Source organism: Peromyscus maniculatus, chromosome 17 (assembly GCF_049852395.1).
Source record: "Peromyscus maniculatus bairdii isolate BWxNUB_F1_BW_parent chromosome 17, HU_Pman_BW_mat_3.1, whole genome shotgun sequence".
Classification (NCBI taxonomy): Eukaryota; Metazoa; Chordata; class Mammalia; order Rodentia; family Cricetidae; genus Peromyscus; species Peromyscus maniculatus.
The window spans coordinates 32,054,875-32,074,539 of NC_134868.1; the positions used below are offsets into that span (position 1 = coordinate 32,054,875).

The 19,665-nt window shown below is 35.7% G+C and overlaps 1 protein-coding gene across 50 annotated transcripts in view; it reads right to left on the reverse strand.

Annotated features, from left to right (window-relative positions):
- Window positions 1–19,665, reverse strand: part of Pcm1 (pericentriolar material 1) — a 93,843-nt gene that overhangs the window by 53,809 nt on the left and 20,369 nt on the right. For 15 of the 50 annotated variants that reach the window (XM_076553477.1, XM_076553476.1, XM_076553464.1 and 12 more), the window contains 13 exons: window positions 18,588–18,758; window positions 18,287–18,403; window positions 16,654–16,842; window positions 12,443–12,620; window positions 12,192–12,281; window positions 9,518–9,627; window positions 7,811–8,027; window positions 5,910–6,108; window positions 4,835–5,008; window positions 4,202–4,356; window positions 3,855–4,084; window positions 686–837; window positions 431–560 (listed from right to left, as the gene is read on the reverse strand). In XM_076553477.1, coding sequence (XP_076409592.1) covers window positions 431–560; window positions 686–837; window positions 3,855–4,084; window positions 4,202–4,356; window positions 4,835–5,008; window positions 5,910–6,108; window positions 7,811–8,027; window positions 9,518–9,627; window positions 12,192–12,281; window positions 12,443–12,620; window positions 16,654–16,842; window positions 18,287–18,403; window positions 18,588–18,758 — 2,112 coding nt within the window. The remainder of the gene's footprint in view (window positions 1–430; window positions 561–685; window positions 838–3,854; window positions 4,085–4,201; window positions 4,357–4,834; window positions 5,009–5,909; window positions 6,109–7,810; window positions 8,028–9,517; window positions 9,628–12,191; window positions 12,282–12,442; window positions 12,621–16,653; window positions 16,843–18,286; window positions 18,404–18,587; window positions 18,759–19,665) is intronic. The other 35 variants (XM_076553472.1, XM_076553471.1, XM_076553470.1 and 32 more) reach the window with 5 other exon arrangements.

Sequence of the window (19,665 nt, forward strand, 5' to 3'; positions counted from 1 at the left end):
TCTCAGCAAACTATACAATAAGCAAAAGCATATAAGTTTAAAACTAAAGCTATACATAATTATTTTATTTAGATAATGCATGATAATTTAAAAGCTTTATTGTGTAATCCTAGATCAATAAAAATGGAATGCTGATCTGTAACTGCTAAAGGTAGCCAGAATATCTTAATGTGATAATAGTTATAAATTTTCAAGTCATGGAAAATTGTTAACTAGCCCAATGCAAAAATAGAAGTAATCCCATGTAGTACTTTCAAAGTAAAAAGATAACCCAAATCCATTTCATTATTAGTTCATTCATTTCAGCAATCAGAACATTAGCAAATACAGCCTGCCATCTAGGAAGCAGTAAATACGACCGACTACTTTAAACTGACATTAGGTTTTAAACGATTTTCAACACACTGATAGAAATGAATTTTGTAATTACCTGAAGGTCAGGGCATGCCTTCTGCACGGCTTGAATTTTCTCTTGAATTTCAATCAATTTCTTTCTTTCCTCCTGCAACTGTTTTAGCTCTCTCTGCTGCTGCTGTAGTTTAGCCTCATAAAATTTCTCTCTATAATTAAATTGACATATTTGTGAACTTAATAAATAATTATACTAAGCAAAATACAACACAGTAAGTATTAGCTAAATAACTGGCTCTGAATTTTTATTATAAACACCAAAAGCTTACCATACCTTGTTTTTTCATTTACTCCAGTATCTTTTTGTGTTTTATTAGAATTTTCTCTTGCATTATTTGAATTTTGTTTGGTATCTTCTTCTGCTGCATAGAAATCACCCAAATTTGATGTATTGGCAGAGACACCCACTTGAGTTGCATCATCATCCTAAAACAGTACAATTATATAAATCTACAGAAAACTGAAGTATATCCTCTATTAATGATGAAAAATTAAGTGCTAAAACTAAAAATTTCTATTTGTAGTGCTGGGGATTGATCACCTTATATGCCCAAGGCCCTAAAACGCCTATCTTTCACCACATACTGTCTTGCATGGTCTTACAACACTTAGCCAGAATGTGGACCCTTAACACCTCCAAAACTGTAAAGTAAATAAGCTTTTTTCCTTTAAAAAGCCAGGAAAGGCACAAAGCTACACAGAGAAACCCTGTCTCGAAAAACCAAAAAAAAAAAAAAAAAAAAAGCTAATGAACCTCAGATATTTCATTACAGTGTTAGATACCTTTACAAATTAACTTGCCATTTATTATTTTGTTGAGATAATGAGCTATCAAAGAATAGCTTTATGTCAATCAAATATAAAGAAGATAAGAAAAATACTATGGAGCAAGAAACAATGCTAAATTTTAAGATGCAACCTTTATATTATTGCAAATAATCCCTGTCCACTATCTGTTTAACAATTTCCCCCATGTACTCAATTTTATCTTTAATTTCGCTAACAAGTACCAACAGTAATGATACAAACGATAATGAGACAGACATGGTGGCTCAGTCCTGTATTCCAGTACTCAAGAGGCTAACAAATCAAGAGGATCTCCATGAGTTAAAGACCAGCTTGGGTTATACGTAGTGAACTTCTGGCCAGCCTGAGATACAGGATGAGACCCCCCCCCCTTTATTTAAATAATATCCTATCTAAAATCTATAATGATCACTTGAACAACCAAAGTTTTTATCTTATTGACAGTAGATTTGTTTCTTCTGTTGAACTAATGCAATGATTGGCAGAAGTTGAAATGAGCTTGTGCACTTTTTTGAAAATATTTAACTTATTTATAATCCATGCTTTTTCTGAAGATTATATCTGAAAATTTAACTTTTGGACACAATATTCTAATAAAATCATAATGAGTTAGACCTGACTCTTATTAATTATAGAACTATGGACTTTTGAGATGGTGATTCTAGTCTAGCCTTTGTATCAATCAAAAGATAATCTAGCCCAGGGAGCATACGAAGAGGAGACTGGCAAGAACCGTGTTGTAACTTAAGAAATGAAGAAGCTGTATGAAATATTTTCATTAAATAGTACATGGAAAAATACAGTATGAGAAATAATTCAAAACAAAGCTCATTTCTCATACTTCAGTCTTTCTATGTACTATTTTGTGATCTTAAAGGAGTTCTCAATCGTATTGTCCTAATGCTATGACCCTTTAATACAGTTCTTCCCATTGTAGTGACCTCCAACCATACAATTATTTTCATTGTTACTTTATAACTGTAATTTTGCTACTGCTATGAATCGTAATATAAATATCTGATATGCAGGCTATCTGATGTGTGATCCCTGTGGTCATGACCCACGTTGAGAACCACTGTCTTAAAGAAATAATGGGAAATTAATAAATAACAACAATTAGCAAATATGAGTTCTTACAACGATGTAAGAATACTCAGCAATAAGCCTAATATATTACTATTACTTGTTTCAGAAGCTATTTCGTGCATTTCAAAAGGTAACAGTCATGTGACATAAGTTAAAAAAGTAAAGTAGAAATTCAGAAAGATGCCCATTCTTTCTATCAATTTTATTATACATATGCAACCAATGTCATTAGCTTAGGTGCTCTTCCTGATACTCTTCAAACATATGACCAAAATAAATCATATACGTGTATATCTCGAAAGATGTTTACTTGTAAATTACGCACATTTTACATGCATAGGTTTCCTTGTATGTTTGTACATGTTTATGCACCTTTGTTTCTTCAACAGCTTTTGTTCTCAGAGAGAAATTAAGAAAAAGCCAATACTATTAATGTGTAAACAAGTTATAGTATACCAATCTAATAAAAATGTAATCAAAGGTATGGGGACATGGACTCACTTTGCTTAGAATATCAATTAACTAATTCTGGAGAGCAATTAGAAATTTTCCATTAAATTAAAAGGTATAGTAATACATGGCAATGGTCTAACAAAACACTTGAAAGAAACAAAGAAAAAGGAAGCAAAGGAATAATTTCACAAGTTAAACAGTTTTTGTTTTTCTAGAAAAATTATACCTACTATAGCAAACTGCAAAAAGATCAGTAGCTCTTTGGACCACATTAAATAATAAAGAAGTCTTAATATTTACATAATTACATGTGCATATGTATAAATTATTTTCGAAAACATATATTAATAGTTGAACTCCACTAACATGCTAACATTTGAATTTTTTTTCTTTTCTTTTTTTTTTTTTAACACCAAGTAGGTTAAGATCTCAAGCTCTGCTATAGACAATCTAAATTCTGGCTGTCATAATTATGTAACATTGGGCAATTAACATTTTTTTCAATCTGCTTAATAAGTACCTTATGATGATGCTCTGGGATCTATTATATGAGGCCAATATCATCAGCAAAACCAGGGTTGTATATCAAACTATACTGGTACACAGCCATGCTCCTGGGCTTTCATATACAGATGGCTGCATTCACACTAATAAGTTGTAAAAGGTGTTATATGCTTTATAAAGACAATTTACCTACTCTAACCCCTCCTCCCATTTTTTTCCAAAACAGTCTCTTGTGCCCAACGCAGACCTCCAATTTAGATATAGTCAAGGATATCCTTGAACTCCTCCTAATCTTCCTGCCTCCACCTCCCAAGTGGTAGGACTATGGATGTGCACCATCATGTCAGGCTCAATTTCTAAACTTTACCAGGAAGAGTTGGCCAGTATCTGATAATAGCATGTATGCTACTAAGCCTTTAATAGTAGCATCTAAGACACTACTAATACAGGGCTGAGGATGTAATTCTCAGTGGCAACATGCTGTGCTTAGTATGTAAGGGGCCTCAGTTCAAAGAAATGGAAAGGAAAGGAGTTATACCAACATAATTATCAAACACACACAAAACTTGCCTATTATACAACAAGTAACTTACCTGCACCATAGCAACGAGATCCTGGAGCTGTTTAAGTTTCTCTTTTGCAGCCATGAGTCTACTAATCTTCTGTTCAAATTCTTCATCTTCTGGTGCCTCATCAACCAGACTGCTCCTATGACTAGATAAAGAAGCGCCACTGGCTCCTTCCTCTTCTACTTCTTCCTCCTCCTCATCTTCACCCCGTGCTACATGTAACCTCTGTTCTCCTTCTCTATTGTAGCGACAGTCTGTTAAAACGAGTATCATTCAAGTAATTGATTTTAAAGCATTAAGAAGACAAATCAAAGATAATCTACTTCACAAGAGTAATATGGCAAAATGTCTGCGAATACAGGAAACCATACCTAATGGAGGCATGTTCAGAGCTCTGATGTTGGCAGCAGATCTGTTGTTAATTTCACAGTTAGAATTAACTGATCGCCCATCTCTATTATTAGAAACACACTGTGTATTACTGTTACTATTCACTTCATTCCAAGTAGAAGCTACCTGTGGATTTCTGAAAGAAATTAAAGCCAAGTTATTTAAAACAACAAAATTTTTTTTAAAAGTCTACCTACTTAGAGCTATAAAAGTAGTTTCAAGCTAAGAACAGCACTACCTAAACCATTTAAGCTCAAATTCTTAACAGACTCCTGCTTTTCATTATCCATAAACTTGAAAGTTTATGAAGAAAAGCATCTGAAAACTCAAAATATACCTAAAGTAGAGTGGTAGGAAAAGAAAATGCTAAATTTTATACTTAAATTTACTTGCATTCAGTAACAAACAGCTATTTTATTAAATTATTGCCTTCAGTATTTTCTTCTTTTTCTTTACAGGGCAAGGATGATAAGTACACTAACAGTTAACTTAAAGGAAAAAGCCTAATAAGAAGCTAACAATGAATACTTCACTGATGTATTACTCCATCCCAGCCCCCACAAAGCATCATGTTCAGATGAATACATTAGGAAAAAGAAACTTAAATCTGTCACCTAATGTTAGTAACAGGTTCAGAATTTTCATGCTCAGAATCATATTCTGACTCCTCAGTTTCTTCATCTTTTGTATTTTCATTTACAGCATCTGTCATCATATCTGATGTTTGTTCATAATAATGAACTAATTCTCTCAATTCATTCAATCTCTTTTGAACTTCATTTAACTTCCTGATTAAAAAAAATGTAATACCATTTTAGAAGAAAAAAAAGCACGTTATTTTCACTTAATAGCAGTTGGCACATACGCAGGAAAACACACACACACACACAGACACACACACACACACACACACACACACAAATTTAGATCAAATTAAGTATTCAGGGCATCTGTCAACTTTAAAAAATACAGTTTCAGCTGAACATGTTGGCACATGCCTTTCATTCTAACACTCAAAAGTAGGAGGCCAGCCTGGTCTACAGAGTGAGTTCCAAGCCAGTAAAGGCTGGCTATATAGTGAGACCCCGTACAAAACAGACAATCACTCAAAACCCCCACAGCACGGACTGAAATGTCTTACACATCATCCCTGGTTTGCAGGGGAAGCAGCAGAGGCTTTCTAAGTGTTCTGCTCACACTGATACAGTCTTGTATAATAACATCATTTCAGGGCTATGAGCCTAGAGCCCAGGCCTTAGTGTTTGAATATTTAAACATTTTATAGACAGTTCTTGCTATTTCTAACCCTTTCTCTGAAAAATAATCAACTAATAGCAGTTTACAGAAACTACCTACACAATGTCTTATTCTTTTAGCCAACTGATAAGATTAATATATATTACATCCCCTCCTTTCTTCATATATCTTAAGAACGTTTATCTTATTAACTTCAGTTTCTTACAAATTTTTAACAGTTTAAGAAAATCCTCAGCCGTATGGTGGTGGCGCACGCCTTTAATCCCAGCACTCGGGAGGCAGAGGCAGGCGGATCTCTGTGAGTTTGAGCTCAGGATAAGCTCCAAAGCCAAACAGAGAAATCTTGTCTCAGAAAAACCTAAAAAGAAAATTCTCATTATTTAATTCTAATTATTTAATAGATGTGAAGAATGATTGCATAAAGTATTTTACTGTAGTTTTTCAGCTGGATTTAGAAGAGCTTCATTTTCACTCTCGTTCTGAGAAACTAGAGAAGTGGCAGGACAAGGAACAGATGACGTAAGGCTATTGGCCTCTCCGTTGACAACCGGTGCAAAGCCTGCAGGAGCAGAGAGCGCTGCCGCTGGACTTCTCTTATCCCCACTTCTTTGGAGAGAAGTTGAAGGCACGACTAAAAGAGAGAGAGAGAAAAGACACACCATTACCATAAATAAACATGTATGAAGCAGCATATATTTACAGTTTGGATAGTTATAAACAAACAAAATAAAATTCATTAGCATCTTAAAATCTGCAGATTTAAATCCTGAAAGCATATATATTAAGTACACAGGCTACTTATTAACATAGTTCACAACTAAACACTTCAAAATACACAAGGAAAAATATTTTTTACTTCTTCCTTCTAGACAATCTAGCACTTTTTGCATTACAGCCACTGGGTTAAAATAGAAGAAAGGGAGAAAATAAGACAGAAATTGGAAAGAATTACAATGCTATATGCTAGAAAAGCCACCAAAAGAACAATAGGATAAACTTGTCTTGGGTTAGGTTAAACAGGGTCACTATGTATGATGTATAGAACACAAAAGGCCAATCCTAGCAAGTAATGAGTAAAGACTATGTGTTTGTCTACCTCCTACTACTTCCAAACTATGGTCATTCATCTTTTTCTCAATGTGACCATCATTGTTTCCTTCTCATTTTAATGCCACAATTATCATGGCTAGTTCCCACTGGTCTCTTTTCCCCTCTTCTTTCTTTACCCAGTCTCCCTTTAACTACTGCTCTTACACTCTCTTCTAGGAGGAGGAAGAGCCTTCCGTCAGCTGTCAGTCAGCCAAGTAGGACTTTCTTGGCATATAAAACTGACACAAAGACATAAACACATCTTTCCAATTTTGTTTTCCTTAGTTGTCTTCCTCTGTTCAGAAAAGGTAGTAACTGATATTATCCTCTACATGAAGAGGAAGGTAGCTGAGATCAAGAGGTGGAAATGAGTGTTTCAGGGCAGAATAGTAACGTTTCTTTGAAAGTGGCAGAGAACCAGGATATATGTGAAGAATAAAGAACAACTCTTCCAAGCTGGATGTGGCAATGCAAACTTAGAATCCTAGCCCTTGGGGAGACCCAGGCAGGAATGTTGCAAATTTGAAGTAAACCTAAGTTCCATGGTCAAATCCTTTCTCAAAACACAAAAAAATAATAAAAGAGAACATCTGATTCTGTTATTTTGAATGACTTATTTATTTCTATTTTATTATTTATTTTTATTCTGCATCACACACATGCAGGTACCCATAAAAACCAGATAGCATTGAATCCCCTGGCACTGGAGTGACAGGCAATTGTGAGCTGCCTAATGTGGGTCCTGGGAACCAAAGCTGGGTTCTCTGCAAAAGCAGTTAATGCTTTTAGCTACTGAGTCATCTTTGCAGCCTAAGAATGGGATTCTAAAAATGGTGTTCTTATCCACTATCATTTCTTATTCAGACAAAAACTGAAATGTTACAATAATAATGGCCAGCTGGAGTTACCCAGAAGATTTCAATTTCCTGCACTTGAGCTCCTATTACCAATGGACAGTGACTAAGATTGAGAAAAACCTTTAGTAAAATAATAAAGACTAGAGACTAGATATGAATTATACCAATTTCATTTCTTTTTAAATGAACAGACTTAACATCTATTTGGTTCTTACCACATATTGGCTTATTAAGACCTTTTCACATTCAAGTTTCTTCCTCAAAAATTATAATTTTTTTGTGGAACTCTATTTATTAACTTATCAAATAGTTACTAAGAAACTGCACTGTGCCAGCATATATACTTACATGCCCTTTACATAACACTGCTGAATCAGATTTACTCACACGATGAATTGTTCAGATGCTGGTCTCGAAGGGTATGGAGTTCTCCAAGTAATTTGTCCATTTTCTGTTTCTTTTCCTGTAGTACTCTCATTTTGCTAAAAAGCTGGACTTTCTCATCAGGTAAATGTTCAGAAACTGGGGGATTTCTGCTCTGAGAAATCTCTCTAGTTAATGAAAGGCTTTCTGCCTGTCTTCTGTTGTCTGGAACAGTGGGAGGCTTAGTTTAAAAAAGAAAAAGCAAAAAGGAAAAGATCATTTAAGATGAAGACAATTAAAGGTTGCATTTTACAATAGGGTGACATTTATTTTGTTTCCTATTTGCTATTAACACGATGCTTCCATTAACAATTTTATCCCTATCTCCTGTGAGTATCTGAGAGCTTCCTTACGTAGGGTATGACAGGGTTCATTACAAAAATTTACTAATTTTTGCTAGATAACTGCCCAAAATGGCTGATCACACTCATTTCCTTAGTGGGCAAAACAAGAGTCACTGCATCTTTAATCACACATCCTTTCCCAGTCTGAAGGCAATGGTTCACCAATCCTTATCCAAATCCCACACTAAAAATTCACACATGCACCATTATTTTACAAAATTCATAAAACTGAAATACTTAATTCTAAAATTGCTCTTGGTAGATATGGGAGTACAAGCCTATAATCCTAGTGCTTTAAGAGGCTAACACATAAATATGGAAAATTTGAGGTCAGCTTGTCTTGCTTCAATACCAAATCAAAGGAAAATACTACCCTTCCCTAAAAACCTTTCTTAAAAACTGTCAATAAGGCCAGGCGGTGGTGGTGCATGCCTTTAATACCAGCACTTGGAAGGCAGAGGCAGGCGGATCTTGAGTGAGTTCCAGGCCAGTGAGCTCCAGGAAAGGTGCAAAGCTACACAGAGAAACCCTGTCTCGGAAAACTTCTTAAAAAAAAAAGCTGTCAAGATAAAATAATGCAAGGACAGACTTAAAACTAATTTTAAGTCTCTTTGTTTGTTTTTGGTTTTTGGTTTTCTTGAGGCAGGGTCTCGGTAGCCCTGGCTGTCCTGGAACTCACTAAGTAGACTAGGCTGGTCTTGAATTCAGAGATCCACCTACCTTTGCCTCCCACTGTGGGGATTAAAGCACACACCACTATAACCGGCCTAAGTTTAAATCTTAAAGGTTATAACCATCTAGTGCTTAAAAGAGGTAAAAAGAATGTTTATCTAACCGTCAACACAAGGAAAACCTCACTACTCAGCACATTAAAGGTAGCCTTTCTGGGTGTGGAGACATGGCTCATCGGTTAAGAGCACTCGCTGCTTTGGCAGAAGACCCAGGTTCTGTCCTAGCATGCACACTGGACAGCTCATAACTGCCTGTAACTCCAATTCCAGGTGATCTGACGCCCTCTTCTGGTCTCTGTATGCATAGGATACATATATACATTCAGGTACACAGATACAAATAAAAAAGTAATAATAATAAATCTTAACATAGTAGATTCTCCTCTAACCTAGAGTTTCTCAAAGGAGAGTATCAAGAATAGCAATGGGATCATATGGGGCCTAATCAAATCTTAAGAATCATAATTTTGGAGGTTGAGGGACTTTGTATATCCACTTTTAAAAACTCAAGCCAGGTGATATCTATGTTCGCTAAGGTTTGAGACCCACTGGGTTAATTAATGTGATTCATAAACTTAACTACATAAACCAATTACCTGAGAATCACGAAGCTGATTATGGAAACGCTGGATTAAATCATTCAGTTCTTCATTTAGTTCAGATGTGATGCTGACTCCAGATAAGCTTCCTGTAGTTTCTGTAACAACTGAAAACAAAATTAAATACTATATTCAATATAAAGAAGCATCAAAGGGAGTTCAACCTAACATAATTTGAAACTTTTCAATGTATATTAGAAGTTCATATCTGACCTAAAAATAAAGGGACAACTACTAACCTCTAGGAAAGCGACTCGTGTTTTTTAATCTCAACAGACTGTATTCCCAATTAATAAATGTGACTTGTTAGGATAGAGCTAGGATGACTCCATTAGTTTCTTAAGATAGAAGGTACAGTGGGCAAATTAGATCCTGGAAAAAAACAGCTGACTCTGACAGGTCTCTATCTCCACCTCTTCAAGAAAACCAAAACTATATTACAGAAATGGGCAAGTTTTTCTACAAAGTACAGACTGAAAATTAGCATGGCTCTGTGGAATACAGTTCTCGTCTTGTCTACCCATTTCTGGCATTAAAGGGCAAAAAGCAGCAACATATGGAAAAAAAATGGCAGTGTTTCATAAAACCATGTCAATTACAATAAAAGACCACAGATTTTATCATCTTCATTAAAAACAAAACTCCCTCACCCTCCTAACGCATGTTTCTGAAGACAATTTTGACAACACTTACTGCTTTACTACCCAGTACCCCATCTTGATTCTCTTTTAACTTTCCAATTTTATAAGAAGTCACAGGCTGCAAACTGCTTTAAAAAAAAAAAAAAAAAAGAAAGAAAGATCGAAAAGAAAATACCATCATTTTTTGCTGGAAAACAAAACAAAACAAATCCCTAGCATTTGAAGCATTTGAGGACTGAGAGAAATCCTTTTCTAGTCTAAACTTTCCTTGGAGAACACCAGAATTACAATCCAGATAACTAATGAACAACTTGCTAGACAGGAAGAAAAGCACTTTTCCCCAAGGCAGGTGTGTTGTGTTTCTGAACAGATGAGATGCTAACCCTTGCTTACATCAGTTTTCTTGAGCAAAACTTCATAAGTACAGTAGCAGAATTGTTCTAAAATTATTAAGCCAAAATTCTTGTTGAGGAAGTACATAAAGTTCAAATTCAATCTTTTAGTTATAGTCTTTTATTGCAATTCATGATAGTGTATTTTTGTAAAAGAAACTATTTGCATATTTTAACCTAAATTCGATGGATTTCTATTCGAATTCTGTATAAAGCCTAACCAAGCCAGAAACGCTGTTTGTCGTCCTTCTCTATGAAGCCTTAAGCAGTAGCCTACAATAACGGTGATCCAATGAGGTGATGCAGCTTCAAGTACTCAAGACTATACAAAGGCCACTGGGAACTTCAGGAGCCCCACTGCTCCATGAGGTTCACAGGCCGTCAGTGGGCAGGAGAGACTGCTGTGCAGGAGGGCAGCCCCTGGTTAGCTGTCCATAATCCTGTAGGTGAGTCCTCACCTGTGCACTCCCACTCCTGTAAGCAGCCCTTAGGAACTTTATGTCACCAACACAGCAAGATAAAATGCCTGATCACAGTGCTCAAAGACAAATCAACTAGGAGAACTGATGAGAAAGCAACTCGGCCAACCTAAAAGGTTATTATATCTATCGCTTTGTACCCCAAAACATATATATACAATTGTTATTTGTCAGCTAAAAATAAATCTAAAAAGAAACCTTAGCTTTACTGAGTTTTAACAAGAAACAATCTTACTTTTTATCCTAATGAAAACTTAAAACAGGTTTGAAGACAGTAAGAAAAACTACAAAATTTAAAAAAAAAAACCTCAATATTAAATAATTCAATTGTCACTTAAATGATACACAGCTCTGAAGAAAAGGGGGAAAAAGAACATTTCTGAGTCTCACAAAACTGAGTAAAGTATAACAGCAGTTTAAAAGCTCATATATAAAACTGGGTATCTAACTGAAATAACAGAACTACTAACACTGACTACTAAATATGCTCTATTAATTTACTACCTTATTAGACTTCTTGTCTTTTTTTATATTCTCTGGGTGCTAAAGACTGAACCCAGGGCAGACTTAACCATGCAAACCTGCAGCCCTCTCCACTTTCGTATTTTATGAGAGAGGCCCACCATGAAGTACTGGGGAGGGAGTCTGTGTACACATCTGTGTACCTAAGAGGTCGATGTTGGGTATCTTCCGTAGTCACGCTCCATCTTCTTGAGACAAGATTACTCACTGAAGCCAACGCTCATCAACTGGCTAGACTACTGAATCCCAGGGACCCCCGTCTCTGTCCCTTCTAGTGTTGGGGCCACAGATGTGTACCACTGCACTTGACTTTTCAATGGTTGATCTACACTGAGGTCCTCATGCTTGTGGGACATGCACTTTACCAACTGAGCTATCTCCCCAGACCCTAAGAATACTTGATCTTCCTGCCTCAGCCTTCTGAGTGTGGGGATTACAGGTGTTATGCTACCATGCCTGGTTGATTTAAGATTTTTTTTTTAAACCTTCTTTGTAAGGCAAATAAAGAACAATCTTAGCTGAGTAAGATCAAACAAACACAAACAAACAGTAACCCCCCAAATGGAAACAAAAGCATCAAGAGCCCTATCACTCTGAGGTGAAAAAACAGTACTACATACAGGCCTGTCTCTTTTACCTCTTAAAGGTACTCTCTGATGAAAAGGAGAGCGAGCTGTCTGTCTGCACGGTACAGTATGATAGCCAGGAGTTGTTCCTGCAACCTTTTCTGTATAACCAGAGAAAAGCACAGGACAGAGTAAGCCTTGCTTGCAGGTTGCTACACTAGTCAACAACGGAGATCTGATTACACAATAACAGCATTCACTTTGCAATACAGCGAGTCAAGGAGCCTTCCTTATAAAAGCACACTCTAAGACTGCCACCTACCAGAATCGTCCATCACAGCTATCGCCTGCTCGGCTTTATGCTGCAAAGCTAGAAGGGCGGCCTGCCGTCCCTGCAGAGCTCGCAGCTGCTCCTGCTGTTGTAGCATTCTTTTTAATAGATCATGTTGTTTCTTCAAGTTTTCTGTCTCTTCCATGGGCTCCTGCTGATGATCTCTGGCCTGGAAAAAAGGACCAACAATACTTATTTCTGACTGTTGAAATCCATGCTCCTGTTTCATGTGCCAGTGGCAAAGTACAGCAAAGACAATAGTTTTGATTACACAACTCTAGATAGTTTTAAAGGCCTAGAAAACAGCTATGTCCCACATTAAGAATTAGGGAATTTCAAAGCAAAAAAACTATGACAAGGAGATAAAAGAAAAAAAAACCCTACAAAACAGAAGGTTGAAAGTCTATGAAGGCATAGGGAGCTGCACATATTGCAAACAAAAGAATAGGGGAGCCAATTACAGGCTATACAGAGTTAAAGCTCCAAAAAATTATTTTCTAAAAAAACTAGGTAACCAAACTTTCTACCCCATTCTAGATGAATTTGAACATATACAACAAAAGCAAATGAGAATGTGTGTGTGTGTGTGTGTGTGTGTGTGTGTGTGTGTGAGAGAGAGAGAGAGAGAGAGAGAGACAGACAGAGACAGAGACGACGACAGAAAGAGAGAACACACCAACTTCTAACCAAGGTTGAGATTTTTTAAATATATTTGTTGATTATTTTATCTAAAAGGGCCTAGCTGAAACACATCAAGTACATAACAAAGCAGAAAACTTTATTTTGTATCAGGTATCTTTATTAGTTTTTTGACTTATGTCTATTCAGCTGAGTTTGGAATATAAGACACAAAGAAAATACTTCCAAACTTCCCGAATACACTGAGAACTTATCATCCCCAAACTTCCCCAATACACTGAGAACTTATCATCCCCTCTACGTGCAACGTAACAGATTGAAACAGGGACTACTTCGAAGAAACTACCAATGGAACTGAAGAGATGGCTCAACAGTTACATGCACTTGTAGCTCTTGCAGAGGACCCAGGTTCAGTTCCCAGCACTCACACAGAGGCTCACAACTGTCTTAATTCCAGTTCCAAGGGATCTAACACCCTCTCTGACCTTTATGGGCATCAGACATGCAGAGGATGCACACACACACATGCAGTCTAAACACTTATACACATAAAATAAGTCAACCTTTTAAAAGAAAAAAATTTAAAAAAGAAGTAATGACTAAGTGGGCTGCTGGTATGACTGAATGATAAAGCTCTTGCTTAGCCATGCGTAAGGCCCCTTGTGTGTATAAAAAACAAAAACAAAAAAACACCTCATGCATATACAAAATTAAAATTTAAAACACAACTGAATAAAACTAATCAAGACAGAAATGTAAATACAGCCCCCCAAACAATAAAATTTAAGCCCAATTATATATGAAATGTATATTGTAATGGTATGTATCAATGATTTACCATCAAAATATTTGAAAGTTCTGTTATGTTAATCCATTGACATAAAATATTCCCTTTACTGTATTGATTTGGTTTTAAATTTACCACACTAACAAATTTTTGTTGGGATTATAAAATTTTAAATTATTTCTCCCCCAAAAATTACTAAAGCGATTCAATGATTTCTTTTGAAAGTAAAAATAAACCCACTGATCTACTTTCCCTGGTCACATGTGATTTCCAGAGAAACCACAGGGAACACAGACAGTTTGAGAAGTTTCCTTCTAGATGACATCCTTCACCAGTGCTACATAAAGCCTCTTCCATCTACCTCCTCTCAAGTAGAACTAGCAATATTGTAACTAAGAATGGGTAACCAAGACAACATTTTACATTGTGACTTAAAAAAAAGAAATAGAGAACAAAAAAGCATATAGCCTACAGTTAAGTACTCAGAGAAAGTTAAGATAAAATTTGAAGTTTAGTGGAAGTTGACTACTGCTATTAACACTGACATACATATAATTTACATTTCAGATTGGTATTTATAATCAATTATGAAAAAAGTTGAGAAAATGGGTGTGGTGTCACACCTTTACTCTTAGTATTTGAGAGGCAGAGGCAGGTACATCTCTGTGAGTTCAAGGCCAGTGTAGTCTACATAGTTATTCCATCCTAGTCAAGGCTACACAGTAAGACTGTCTTTTAAAAAAAAAGAAAGAGGAAGAAGAAGGGGGAAACAAAGTGACTGCTTGCCTTATAAGCACAAGAACTTGAGTTGGATCCTAAGAACCTGTATTTTTTAAAAAAGGCTAGACCTGGCAGTCCCTACATGTAAACCCATCTCTTGGAAGGTGGAGATGAGCAGATTCCTGGAACTCACTGGACAACTGCACTAGCCTACTCTGTCCAGTTATAGGCCAGTGAGAGATGCTGTGTCAAAAAAATGGTGAGAAAGTACCTGAGGATTGATAAAGCATGGGTGTACATGAAGGACTTCTTTGTTACATAATACAAAATGTTATGTCTATAAAATACACCAAAAAACTTAGAATCAGCCTTTGTAGATGGATATGGCTAGAATATCTATTATTTCCTATCAATCTGTAACTCAAAGGTTGTTTTCAGCTCCGAATCTAAGATAAGACCTCAAACCTTTTCCTCTATTCTTCAAACACAATACATTTCAAAAGGTTTCTTAGGAGGGAAGAAGCAGAAGGGATATGGAGAGTGACAGATTCTGCAAGCAGAGAAAAGTTTAAGTCAGGTGGTAGGAATTAAGATTTGAATTACAGTCATTTTATGAATTATGTACTAGTAAACTACATTGTGATGACCTTAAGAATCAAGACTACGGTTGGCAGGATGGCTCAGTGGATTAGAGCCTGTCACACTGCTAAGCATTAAACCTCATGGCCTGAGTCAATCCTTAGGCCCACAAAGTATCAGGAAAGCATACAGGTTGTCCTTTGATCTCCACACACATGTTGTGGTCCAACATAGGCATACACACACAAAATAAAAATTAAAAAAAAAAAAACAACAAGAATAAGGATAGTTGAAATGTAACAAATCCCTGAGCGAGTTTAAGATAGAATAATTCTCATCTATAAGAATACTTGCCATGGGGCTTTTTTTTTTTTTTTTTTTAAAGTAAATGTAACACCACAGGGGAAAAGGAAACTTGGCCAATGTGCCACAGTGCCTGTCAATTGTATAAAGAAAGAAGACAAGTTTTAAAGGACACCCGCTGTAGCTCACATTCATCTTCTCCCCTTCAATGCTATTAGGTCTAAAGATAACCAATTACTTTTCTGCTCAGAAGGGAGTACTCTTAGCTTAATGCTTTGTGTAATAAAAGACACACCCCCCAAAAAAAACATGAAAAAGCACAAACAGCCAAAATATTTGAAGTTTTGTCATTTTAAACACCAAAGAAAGAAAATATAACTACAAAAGAAAGATTGATCATTGGTAACAAGCTAGTAATAAAACTTACAAAGTTATTCTTATGCACCCTAAAATATTAAAATGGTATTTTGCTCTAGCTAAAAGGACATACATGCTTTTACAAATGCTACTTTACTCGAACGTATTAGAAGAGCTATACAAACAGTTTTCTTCACTTATCCTGATTATCTTTGTACAAATTATGGGGAATCTAGCAGAACATTAAAATATCAATGAGCAAGTCAACTAACTAAACCTTTTTTTCTGAGAGGGAGAAAGAGAAGAAACGGTTTTAAACAGTACACAAATACAAGCCAAAATCACAAAAAAAGCATTTCTTCCTTTAAGGACAGAAAATCTAACAGCGTGTACTATCTTCTTTTTCTCCAGTGAACTACTATAATAATAAGACAAAAATTTAAAAGTATCATTCTAATTCATAAACACTACTATTATGAACAAAAACAATCATTGGCCAAGGTTTAAGAATATTTTTATATACTCTGAACCTTCAATAGCAAAAAGAACAAATTATGATTCTAATCCTTTATAATTGTAAATCAAAGTCAGCTATCATATCATATTTATCCATGCAGATATATATTCTAAAGCAAAAAAAAGAAAAGAAATAAGAACACTTAGCAACAGCATTTGACTAAAGCAAATTACAGTCTATTAACGATGTTAATAAAGTATAGAGTTCAGAGGAACAGCAGTTAACAGAAGCAGACCAGGAAGAAGCAGAAATAAGAGCTGCCCATTTAAAGACGTCCCAAGTTAACATTGTGAAGTATACCTTTGAGGGCAATCCACGTTTTCGGCTACATTTCCTATTAGGTCTCTGTTCCCTGTCATTCTGAGGAGCTCTGTCACCTTTCCCTTTTGGACTTGTAGTAACGTCAATGTCTGAAACCTGTTCTTGTGAAGCTGAATTCCCTAGTTTGTCCTCAATGCAGGGCCGAATTCTCAGACTAAAAGATGCCTCCTTTATTAAATAGTGTAGCATATTAATTTCTTAACACAAACTCCTGTTTAACATATAAGCCAGCCTTGTAAATAAATACAAAAATGTCTCATTCCACTTTTTAAAAAATTTAACCCAAATCCACCCCCAAGAGGCAATAAATTTAATTATACTTTTAAGTTTCTATAAAATAAACAGTTGCATTACATCTGTGACAAGTTCCAAGAATGCAAAACTGCTAAAACATTATTTTAACATTTATTCTGGTACATAATAATTTACAAAAGGCCATGATTTTACATGATTATGAAGAAAATTCTCATCACAGTAAACACTTTGGATTTGAGAATCTAAATTACAATCAACTATACCATTTCCCATACCTCTCCAATAAAATCCTTTAACCAGTCTGCCCCAACCCTTCTGCTTCTGCTGGTACGTAAGGGAGAAATTATTCCCAGCACCACTATGAACAAAAAACAATTTCCCACAGCAGAATCCATTTTCAACAACTGTTTGTATTAAGACCCCTGAACATTTCCTAAATAGAAAGAAAAAAAGTTCAAGTTTCCTATTTTTAAAGTTTAAACAGAAAGGATAGGGAGGAGAAAAGAAGTAGGTAAATTTTGCTGAGCAATAATAAAAGGAAACAAACCCTCAAATTCCTAATGCTGAATGGTATTTTGAAATATATTACAAAAATCAAAGACATGGGTGCTTATCCTTTGCAAAGAAAAGGCGTACTAGCACTAGGTTTTAACAGTTCCAAGTACATGACTACAGTGTTTTCCATAGTGTAATGGATATCACCTGTACTTCAGACGTGCATGATTACAGGCACATCTGTTCAAACAAAAATGCTTAAAAGCAAATCGGTTCTGAAATGCACTCCATTCTATGAACTAAATCCATCTTACAATCTTTACACTGAGAGCAAATAGTGTCAGTATTATCCTGTCTTCTTTATTAGCCTTTATTTCAACTTGCTATACATCTAGCTTTGCTATAGTACTACAGTATGAGAAATAAAAAAAAATCTTAGCTCATTTAAAATGAGTTCTCATCAGCAAATGAATGTGGAAACTTCTCCAGCTTAACAGGCTTAATAATCCTGAGTATCTCTAGTGATATTAACAGCCCATATACCTGCAATGAATTCTAACTTTGCCAATGCTTCTTAAAATTAGGAAAGCTGTACTGGGCAAAACTGACTACACAGACATTTCTGTACACTGAAATTCAGAAATAACTAGATTTCCAATTCAAACTTTTAAAACTACTTTTAATGTTACTAATACAGCTTTCAACTTCCATATTTAAAAACTATATATAACATTAACAATTTGAGGGTTTCTTTCCTAGAATATATTTTCTATTAAAGAATGCCAGAAACTGTCATCTTGAAAAATGGAGGAAACCCTTAAATCTTCATTTCCAGCACTTTAATTACCAAAAAGCCGCTTACCGTGGTATCTGAAGCCTCAGACTGCACATCTATGTTTAGCGATGTGCTCTCAGCTACAGAACCAGATCCCACAGCTGAGTCTATAGTCCGAACATCCTCCTCCTCATTTTCTCTAGCCTGAAATATTTTAGTGGTATAAATCATACAACTATTAAAAAGGGCAATAAAAATGTTATAATGGATGGCACGATTTTTGAAAATATGTTAACTCCTCTGGAGTGGCAACATAATGTCATCAATATTTGTATATTGTACATTATAAAAAATAACATATACATCACTTAAAAAGTCCAAAACTTACAAGGATTTTCTGGAGAAATTTCATATATGACTTTTCTTGTTCTTTAAGGTGTTCTATTAGATGAGTAAGGCGCTCAACATTAGCAGATCTTTCATTTTTCTCTACAAGATCTTCTCTCATAGAACTAGCTTTAGTAATATAGTCACGAATTTGAACAAGCCTGCTAACAATCTGCAGGGAAAATATTAAAAAGAAAAATAAGGATGACAGTATACAACATATAAAACTAAGCCTAATTAATTTCATAGCAACAGCATCATACATATGTATTTCAAATGAAGGAGGATCAAAGATATATCTAGGTTTACCACATAGATTTATACATGCAAGAAAATTTGAATCAAGCAGATTTTTAAAATTAAAACAATGTCAATAAATTTCAATCACCATCAATTTAAAAGTAATATCAAAATTATTTTAGTTTATATTATCTGAAAAATGGTGTCTATTTTAAAATTTCATTTATTATTATTGTAGAGAGATTCTGTTTGCGTTTTTATGTCTGTGTAGTTGAGTGCCATGGTGTATGTGTGGAGGTCAGAGGACAACTTCCATGGAGTTAAGTGTTCTATTTTATGTGGGCTCCAGGTACTAAATCCTCAGGCCTGCAGATGTAGACAGCAGACGAAGCCCCAAGTTAGTGAAGTCCTAAGTGAATATGGACAGAATGGCACAGCCATGCAGAGAACGCCAACATCTCAGACCCATGAAACACTGGCACACTCTCCCTAGGAGCCCAAAGGATGAGAGTGTTTGAACAACAGATCAGTGTGTTCAAAGACTAGCAACTGCGGCTTCTTTACCCAATAGTTACAGCCTGAGCCTGCTCACTTACAGAAGCCTCCTATCTAGTTAACAACTAGTTAACAAGACTAGTTAACATCCCGCACTCTGTGCTGTACCTAATAAACACACACTGAGGTTCCAGGTCTCAGCAGCAGCAGAAACCCTCATTCTACTTTACTCTCCGTGGGTCTGTCCTTTCTTCATTCCCTCGCCACGCCAGTCAGGGCTCCCAGCCGCAAAAAGTGCAGGTTGTCCCACTAAGCCAACTCTCCAGGCCCCAAATTTTTATTTG